General features: G+C 39.4%; 1 protein-coding gene across 1 annotated transcript; it reads left to right on the forward strand.

The window, feature by feature from the left end:
• Positions 1 to 163: 163 nt before the first annotated feature.
• On the forward strand, positions 164 to 10,446 carry taldo1 (transaldolase 1). The gene is made up of 8 exons (XM_031290060.2): positions 164 to 436; positions 4,927 to 5,050; positions 5,554 to 5,661; positions 6,279 to 6,410; positions 7,414 to 7,589; positions 7,981 to 8,178; positions 9,626 to 9,771; positions 9,895 to 10,446. The coding sequence occupies exons 1-8, from the start codon at positions 337 to 339 to the stop codon at positions 9,925 to 9,927; spliced, it is 1,017 nt and encodes a 338-aa protein (XP_031145920.1). The 5' UTR covers positions 164 to 336; the 3' UTR covers positions 9,928 to 10,446.
• The last annotated feature ends 23 nt before the right edge of the window (positions 10,447 to 10,469 follow it).

Here is a 10,469-nt window from a genome sequence, read left to right on the forward strand (position 1 = left end):
ACTTATAAAAGATCGCGTGATCGTGTAGCCCAATTCTCTGTTGGTTTATCACCACATGCGACGCTGACATTGCATATTATATTGAGACACACTGGGGGTATTGCGCTAGGGTATTGCCGTTACTCTTTATATTCTGTATATTATTTTCCTCTTTTTTCCCTACAGCAGAGAGAGAGCAAAGTTACTACTCAATTCTGCACGAGCTCCTGGAAGTCTTCTCTGTCTAGAGCGCGCTCCCGCTGACTCCTTTAGTCTTGCGTTGCGCGCTCCCGTCTCTCTGACATTCCGCCTGCACTCACGTGTTTTCTGTGTATAAAAGGGTCCCAGTCTCTCATCATGTCCACTGTGTCACCAGACAAACGGCGAAAAATGGAGTCAGCGCTGAACCAGCTGAAGAAACACACTGTGGTGGTGGCAGACACCGGGGACTTCAACGGTAAAAAACCCCTGCTTTTAAACAAATGCTAATGTTAGCTGGTTAGCATGCTAACTAACTAGCCAAGAAGGCTGCAGATTTAAAGTGAGTGACCGCCGTGTCAAAGTGTGAGCCTCAAATGTTAGCATAGTCTGATTTAATTTCGACCGATATGCTTATGTTAGCTATCTTACTGTCAGGCTAACCATTTCCTAGCAGGTTTTATGATAGTTTACATGATAACTACTGAAGTTGACAATCTAATAATCCGATTAACGTTACTTATTATTAACGTTAACGTTTACCCGCACTGGCAAACTACGGTAACGTTACTAATTTACGTGACGCCTTTTGTTTATTCAATTAAGAATGCACATATTTTGTTTACGTTAGCCTTTTAACAACCTCAGAATTGACTTAACTTGAAACTAGCTAGATACAACTTGTGCGTGGTGAAAATATAGATGATGTGGTGTCGCAACTAACTGCTGTGGACCCCGAGTTAACAGGCAAGAGGGTGTTGAAAGTGTTCCTTCCTGGTTTGTCCCTTTCATGTCACAGAGGTAAAGGCCATGTTTCTCAATGAATGAGGAAATTTGTGCGGTAATGCAATTGCGTTGTGATGAAAACCCGATAGTTCCTCATCCAGACGTTGCAGACTCAGGATGACATGACAAAACTGGTTTGTGTGACAGCCAGGCCTGATTCTGTAAAGCTCCTAGTGTTACACACCAGGAGTGGTGGCTGTTTGCATATACTTTTTAATGTTAGTATGTCTTTTGCTAAATTGCACACGTACTGTACTGTTGCTTTACTGTACCTTTTCCTAATGAATGAGTCATTTCGGCCGGATGCTTTCTTTGTGTTGGCATTTTAAACTTTGGTCCATTTCTGAGGACTATGGTTAACTGCTCCTCCGATCTCTGCAGGGTAAATCCAGACAGCTAGCTAGACTATCTGTCCAATCTGAGTTTTTTTTCTCTCTCACGACTAAAACAAACATTTGAACGTGCACGTGTTCCACCAAAACAAGTTTCTTCCCGAGGCTATTTTGCAGAGGTACCGTTACAATACAACAATACAATATTTCTGGCATTTAAAAAAAAAAAAAAAAAAAAAAAAATCAAAAAATGGCAAATTAAACAACAATAAAAAGAATCCTCATCACATCAACAGTGTCTGCCGATGAACAATTTAATCAAATCATTTCTCAAAATTTGTGAATACCTCTGTCAGCACTGTCATTTAAAAAAAAAAAAACAAGTTGTGATCAGAAGAGTGGTTACTCAAGATTTACCCAGCCATTGGCTTCTTTCTTTTTTTAAATGCTCTGTCTTAAAATCTAAGTATTGCATGAATGTTATAAGATTTCACAGGTTTCACTGGGTGTAAGTGTAGACATGTCAAAGTCGAGCAGTATCACGTCTCTTTCACATAAGAAATGCAAGAACTTGGTCAAACGTGGTGTAACACCACATTCTTGCTTCACTTATGTAAGTTGATTCTCTAGAATAGCTTGAAAGTAAATAAAGGGGGCTGAGCGGGCACAAGGCTGCTTGGGTAACTAATTAGCCTACACAGTTATTGATGGTTTAATTGATATTGACATTCATTTCGAGAATATTCAGATGAAAGGCTTATGTGCACTATACTATATCAATTAAGGCAGTAATCTGACTGTGGTATTAAGTCAAGTCAAGTTTATTTATATAGCACATTTAAAACAACCAAAGTTGACCAAAGTACTGTACAAATTGAAAATGAATAAAAAAAATAAAAAAAAAAACAAAGCAAGAAATGCATGAAATACAGTACAATATCATCTCAAGATGCTACAAACCTCTAAGATCAACCAAAGGCCTTTGAGAACAAATATGTCTTGAGATGTGTTTTTAAAACTGTCAATGGAGGGGGAACATCTGAGACAAAGTGGGAGACTATTCCAAAGCTTTGGAGCTGCCACAGAAAAGGCACGATCTCCCTTACCCACTAACCTCGATCTAGGAACAGTTAAAAATAATTGATTCGCGGATCTAAGAGGCCTGGATTTGGAGTAGGGGCTGAGGAGTTCTGAAATATAGTGAGGAGCCTGACCACGAATGGCTTTAAAAACAAATAAAAGAATCTTAAAATCAATCCTGTATTTAATAGGTAGCCAATGCAGGGATGCCAGAATTGGTGTGATGCTTTCTCTTTTCCTTGTGCCAGTCAGAAGTCTCGCTGCAGCATTTTGCACCAGCTGTAGGCGAGACAAAGAGGAATGGCCAATACCCAGATACAGTGAGTTGCAATAATCAAGCCTGGAGGAGATTAATGCAATGGTGACAGTCTTCATGTCATCAGAAGACAGGATGGTCTTCAGTTTGGCAATATTCCGGAGTTGAAAAAAGCAACTTTTGACCACGGAATTGATCTGTTTCTCAAAACGAAGTGATGAATCAAAGATGACACCGAGATTCCTTGCATGGACGTGAAGGTTAAGAGACAGCGGACCCAGGTGGCTATATTAACTAGCCTACATTTGTTTAGTTAGTAATGGTTATTGGAAATATAAAGTTTGATTTCATTTGGTGATTGCATTTCTAGTATTTCGATGCACCACCATGCTCAGAGGATGATTTTGTTTAGAAAGCTGTTAGCATTCAAATTAAAGCACATTCATCAATGTGAAAAGAAGTTTGCCTTATTTTGTGGCTAATAGCATGTTTCCCCACATGCTTTTACACATCCCTCTGGACATTTACCTGATGCTCCAACAAACTACCAAATCCTGCAACTGCAAAACAAAATGTAAGATGCACCTGTACCGTAATCCGGTAATGTGCATGTAAATGTAGTTGGTGCACATTCATGTTCAACTTATAAATTTCAAAGAAAGCTTTCTATTAATACCTCAGGCTATATATTTGCCCAGTTGATGACATGTATTGTCAGTGGAAATATATTTGGGACGGCTATTAAAGGGGGGGAAAAAAGTTTAAAAAAAAAAAAAAATGTTACAGGTAGTTGGGAGCCAGACAGATCCTATGTTTTTGGAATACTGCTGAAATCAGCACTTGAGCTGTGTATAGTCTTCATGTTGGTCACGAGTATCCAGTCCAAACCCAGTGACCGTCAGAAGGATCCAATTTTTTTTTTTTAAGGGGGGGAGGGGGTAATTGGCTCCAGAACAGGGGCAGGCTTTGTTCTTAGGCTGAAGAGCTGGCAGCAGCACCAACTGGACCCTGCAGCAACAATCGAGTGCTGACATAAAACCACTGTGCTTCATGAAAAGGCCGCTCATGCATATCAAATTACAATCTGCAGTCCAGTCCTGTAAACTGTCACAGGATGTTTGTAGAGTTCTGGAGGTTATGGAATTATACATTACCGGTAATACGGACCTTGTGACATTTTGCTATCTATCGGCTTCTTCTGACGCTGTCTGAATAGGTTTTTACAGAGCCGTATATTAGAGTTTAGCCAACTTGAATCATGGGCACCATATTGGATACCATCGTCGGATGACTCTGCAGTGTAACCCTATGGGGCAAATATGCTATCTTGAAATAAATCGCTTATTTTCACCATAAACAGGCATATACATGTTATTACCAAAGTTTGTCAATATGTAAAAGGCCCTTTTGCCGCTTCCCTGTCTTTCATTGCAGCCAAACGTGCAACAGTAGGGCATTTTTTCTGTGATTTATGTCATTGTTAAAATAATTTAATAAATTTTTCCACTATTCCCTGCTCTATGTCAATGGGAATCAGATGAATGTTGGTATCGAACACGGAGTCCACGAAACACGTGACCACCTCGGAACCCATCGCATAACGGGATAGCTCAGAACATTCATTCCCTAGTTGGCCAAACTCTCTCTAATATACAGCTCTGGGTTTTTAGAGGATGCTACAGCAATATTTCTATACAGTAGATGGCACCATTTTCTATCTGACAGCAGCAGTGTATTGTAGATTCAACTGGTTAAATGTTGTCCGTATGGACACCTTTTGGGGAGGTTTTGGATGGACTAACAGCCAGTGATGTATTAAAGAATGCTAATAATACAAAACGGACTAATAATATTCAAGGGAAACAGTTGAGTTGTAATAAATCCCAAATGTTGAATGCCATCTTTGTCCTTTACCCTTCCCCTTTGTGTTTTTGCTCATTAAATGTATTATAGATCAGTCATTTACCTCTTTATTTTAAAATTTTTAAAATTGCTAAAAATGTTTCTGTTTCATGAATGGTCTAAATGTTTCAATTTTGACAGATCATTATCCTTAACATTACCTACACCCGCAGATAATAAGAGATTTAGATAGTCATTTACTGGATCAGAAATGAGAAAAGAATATACATCAAAATCTGTTATGCAGTATTAGTAAATCTCCCACTGTTCTATCCTTGGCTTGGGGATGTCTAATGCATAAATGATCCCATGTATGAGATATTTGGTATTTATAAGAATGTGATAAACCAGGTTTTGTGTGTAACAACTTCCCTCTGTCTTCCCGTCCTGCAGCCATTGACGAGTACAAGCCACAAGATGCCACCACTAACCCTTCTCTTATCCTGGCTGCTGTCAAGATGCCTGCCTACCAGCACCTGTTGGATCAGGCCATTAAATACGGCATCGCCAAAGGCGGGTGAGATGTTGCTCACAAATGAGAGCTAAACCCAAACCCCTTTTTTTTAAAAAAAAAAAAAAAATGAAACCAATTCTTTAGTTGTTTACCCGTTGAATCACCCAAGGGACCTAAATATAAACAGCCCTGAAGTAGAAGTCATTTGCTAGAGAAAGGGAAGATTGTTTTGTGGTTTTTGCAGATGTTGCACAGTACATGATTCCTTTTTTTGCAAGGTGTTGACAAAGTTCCTTAATTTACAGCAGGCAGTTAACTGTAATGCATTAGTATGATGCATTTTTAAAGAATGTGGTTTAACATATAAAAACATTTAGCATTCGGTGTTAGTGGTTTGTAACTTTGCACATTACTAGTTGAGTATAATAACAACTACACAACCATTAGCTGGAGGCTACACGTCCTAAACGCCTTGCATCTTTCACATCTGGTTGTGAGAACCCCTGTTTCAGTGTAACTCTGACATTAAGTTCGCCGGCTTCATAATAATTACGTTCTCTGTCCAGAACTGAAGAGGAGCAGGTAGCCAACACAATGGACAAGCTGTTTGTGAGTTTCGGGCTAGAGATCCTGAAGAAGGTCCCAGGCAGAGTCTCTACTGAGGTGGATGCCAGGTAGGTGCAAACAACATGTCAAGGTGCCAACTATGACCGGAAACTTGCTACGAAATGTTCACCCGTCTTTTCGAAATAACGCGTATGCTGAGAGAAGCTTAACCCATGAGCAGACAACTGATATTCAGAGACCATGCTGTTGGTTATGTCATCACTCTTATGTAATATACTTAAACGGGTAATCCTTCTACAATATGTTTCTGTCCATGTTATACCGTCACACAATTTACTTCAGATCTCCACTCGCAACATTATGGTTCATGTCTCTTAACTTAAAGGTGGAGTCTGCGATTCTTGAGAAATATTGTTGATATTTGAACTCAACACCCGAACAAATACACCCATCCCGTCAGTGCTCCTTTTTTAACCGTCCCTCTCACTCCCACTGCCTTTCTCTTATACATCCGTGGCATTTCCCCTGTCCTGTGCACACCGCGGCTCTTGCTGTTTGACCAAAAGAATCAAACCACCCCTGCAATTACTGGACAGCCTGCTCTTCTGGCTGAGCCACCACCCCAATAAATTATTCTTAAATAAAACAAAATATGTGTCTCAAGATGGAATGCAGCTAAATGTTTAAATGCGTAACGGCTGTGTTCTTTCTCTTCATCCTACAGACTATCTTTCGATAAAGATGAAATGGTTGCCAAGGCCCTGAGGTTCATCGCTCTCTACAAAGAGGCAGGCATTGACAAGGAGCGTGTGCTCATCAAGCTGTCATCCACATGGGAAGGAATCCAGGCTGGCAGGTGAACATATGATGTTAGATATGCTCGCCTACCATTAATGTCTGTCACAGTTGCATCTTTCTCTCCCTCCCTTTTGCCATCCCTTCACTTTCCATAATATATGTATAAAGACACCCTAAACAATACTTAACAATACACCATTGCTTAGACATAAATGAACTAAAAAGGAATCTAAACAATTTTCAATAAATGAATCAACTGTGAAAATGTTGCAACCCTAATCAAATCATATTGTAGTTTTCTACTGTATTACGCTAATTTCAGTTAGCTTTGGGAAACACAGGCAGGGAATAAAGGCAGTATTTTAATTTGTCGGAGTTCGCGTCATTTACGTTATCCCCTCGATTCAACATTTCTTTGAGGAAACCTTGTGCAGTAAATGTTTTCTTTAAAAAATAGACTGGCTCTCTTAGGTTTTGGAAACCAAGTCATTCACGGCATGTTGTTGCAGGGAGACAGCTTTGACAATGGTGGACAACTTGCAAACTGCATACAGGGGGAGAATGTGAAGGATGACTGAAGAGCTGATGAGCCGTCGACTCTACAAAGACATTGAAAGAATTCAGGCACATCGCTGAAGAGTATTTTAGCGACGTGAAGGGAAGGAATAGTGACAATATGTTATACTATATAATGTGACCTGAACAAACTCATGGATTTCTGAGTGAAACGTGTATTTACCGGTCTACACATCAATGTCACTGTAATACCAGGATTTTTCGTACGGATACCAAAACCAACAAATCTACCTAGACTGCGACCTGTGTCTCTGTTAACTGGACTCAACATATTTTAACCACTGCAAAAACAATAAGACTGAAGTTTCTCTCAACCAAAAAGACTGCACCCTGAGAAAACTGTATTGTCTCATATTTGTATATTATGTGACTTGATTTCCCACCTTTTTTTTGAGGAGGTTTTGGTTGAAATGGGAAGCAGGGGAAGAATGCAGGTTTCTATCTAGACATATGTATTTTATTTTTATTTTATTTTTTTTGTACAGGGAACTCGAGGAGAAGCACGGTGTTCACTGCAACATGACCCTGCTGTTCTCTTTTGCTCAGGCTGTGGCCTGTGCAGAAGGAAAGGTAACACTTATATCACCCTTCGTCGGGCGCATCCTCGACTGGCACAAGGAGAATACAGGCCGCACAAGCTACGAGCCACACGAAGACCCAGGTAATAAGGGCCATCCTCAGTGTTATGAAACGTTCATTAATGTGGAAAATGAGTATAAGCGGAAATTAGTCAGTAGTACGTAGAAGTGTTAAGACAAGGTGTTACAAGCAAGTTACTGTTAAAAAAAAAAAAAAAAAAAAAAAAAGGGACAATGGATTCAGGCAGAGCAGCAAAATTAGAGAAGAACTTGGCAACAACTCATCTAATTTTTCCACCACGCCCCCAAAAGTCGTTTAATGAAAACGATATGTCCTTAAACATCCTTCTGTTTGAACTTTGATTAGGCTGGGTTTAACTTAAATGGAACTACTAGTCAAGTCTGGCACCACAGATGCTGGCATGCTTGGCATTTAATGCATTTAGACTTCAAATTTGTCTCTTCTCTCCCTAGGTGTGCTGAGTGTGACCAAAATTTACAACTACTACAAGAAGTTTGGCTACAGCACTGTGGTGATGGGCGCCTCCTTCAGAAACACTGGGGAAGTGAAAGCCCTGGCAGGCTGTGATCTGCTCACCATCTCCCCTGGGCTGCTAGCAGAGCTAAGCCAGGACCACAGCACCGTCACAGAGATGCTTAATGTGGAGAAAGGTACTGTTCTCTGATCCAAAGGCTGCAAAATACTGTCAGTTTCTTTTAGAGCATAGAAAAAGCCTTCAATACTGCCTAAAATGTTGGTATCGGCGAGTGTGCGAGTCAATAGAGAAAATACCGCCTTTTAGCTTTGTTGTACGAGAAGAAAGTCTTTCAACTTGGCAAGTTTCCTCAATATCTGTTGACACATAATGGTCATTTTATGATTTTAATATATTTCTCTTTTCAGTTTCGAGGGATGTTGCTAACTTTAGGTCACTGCTGTTAATATTAAAATGATTTATTTCTAGATGTATTTATCTATGTTCTTTTACAGGAAAAATTGTATTGGAAGGTCTCTAATTAGAAGTATAAAAATGAAAGAATTGTTTATTATTAACTTATTATATATATTACAGAATAAACCCAGATGATTGCAGTCTGGTTTTGGCATCTAGTTGTATTAGAATACATATTTTCATGAGATTATAAAACTATAGCTTCTGTGTGCTGGTTCTGCAGCTTGTGTTAATGCAAAAAAACGTCTCTTCCTACTGTGTACAATACATATTGTAGTTTTTGAAGGGCTGTTCTGAAGAGCCCTGATGTTCCCAGTTGTCATAAATCATTAGAGGGGTACACAGAGACGAGATGGGTTGGAACGTCAGATGACATTGACTATATTAGATACATATAGACCTAAAGGGGCAACAAATTAAACTTTTGGTGTAGATGTTTAACATTACCAGCCCTGCTGCAGTATATTTACACATACTGTAGTAACTTTTGTTACTTAAGGAAAGAATAAGATCATTTTGTTTGTTTAACCAACAAAGACTCAGGGCAAGAAAGCACATATTATGAAGGCCATTGTTTTGAGCTTTTTATATCCCCTCTAAAATAATATATTAAAGAAGTATTTTACTGCTGGAAAGAGGGCCTTTTTAATTAAACTCTGCTGTCTATGCAGTAGAATGGTGTGAACACTTTTGAAATTGGTTGGTGCTACATGAAAAGCTGTGACATGCCACATAAAAGGTAGAAAACCTACAACTACCAGAATGCACTGCGTCAGATTAAAAATATTTGCAGCACAAGGACTAGTTTGACTGGGATTGCTTTCTTTTTCAATTTTTTTTTAATTTATTTTTTTTTTACTTGCATTTAAAAAAAAATCAATTCCTCGTTTGCGTCTGCGGTGCGCGTTCACGGAAGGCTTGTATCATGTGGACGGGCCGACAGTGTTGTTGTCATTACTTAGAATTCCTCACGGGGGAGACAGAAACTACACACTACAGCTTTAACGAAAGTATTTTCTGAACACTGCAAGAGCAGCGGTTGACCGAGTTTCCTAAAGACAAAAAATAGGAGTGGAAATCTATAAGCAGGCCTGCTTTTGATTTATTTTTTGCAACAATATGTAAAACCTGAAATCCATTTCCACCTTGATGGTTTGTTTTTGCAGCCAAGGCCTGTGATCTGGAGAAGATCCACCTAGATGAGAAGGATTTCCGCTGGCAGCACAACGAGGACCGCATGGCCGTGGAGAAACTGTCTGACGGCATCCGCAAGTTCGCTGCTGACGCCATCAAGCTGGAGACCATGATCAAAGTAAGTGTTTTTTTACTAATGACACTGTTTTCTTGCTGCCAGTATAGATTATTAATTAAATGTATGCAAGATGTTTGACAAGCTGTTTTTTTTTCTGCCTTTTTTTTTCCTTCTTTTTCACAGGAGAAAATGCTCAATGTTAAAAACAGCCAGTAATGGACAGAGTTGGCATCTCCGGCAGCATTGACAGGAAATATAAGGAGTTATCGGGCTGCCTTCTTTTTTTCAAACTACCTGAAAGAAGGTGCAGAGCACTAGGCCTTCCCTCTCCTAATCTGACCAAACTCCAGGGACCTTCCTCCTGAATGGACACCTTGCCTCTCTTAGGCTGGGATTAACTCGTCTGTTTTCTGACCAAACATACATGGTGATTGATGCTAATGTTGGTGTGGAGTTGATGTGAAATAGTCTTAATATTTACTAGAAATTTGACCAAAAAGGGAAAAAAAAAAAAAACCATTTAATGTCTTAATTAGTTTTGGTATTGCTGAGTAATATCATGTGACTGCTGGAAAGGACCATGGGCACTTCTTGGCAGGAAATGACCACAATTCTATTTTTTATCAACACCATTTGGATGGGGTTGAGGGTAGAACTTGATAAAGACCATTGTACCATCATTCCTCAGAATATAATCTTTTGCTTTTTTTCAATGAATAAAAATCTCAGTCAATACATTTTGTTTTTGTTTTTGTTAT

This window comes from Sander lucioperca, chromosome 3 (assembly GCF_008315115.2).
Source record: "Sander lucioperca isolate FBNREF2018 chromosome 3, SLUC_FBN_1.2, whole genome shotgun sequence".
Classification (NCBI taxonomy): Eukaryota; Metazoa; Chordata; class Actinopteri; order Perciformes; family Percidae; genus Sander; species Sander lucioperca.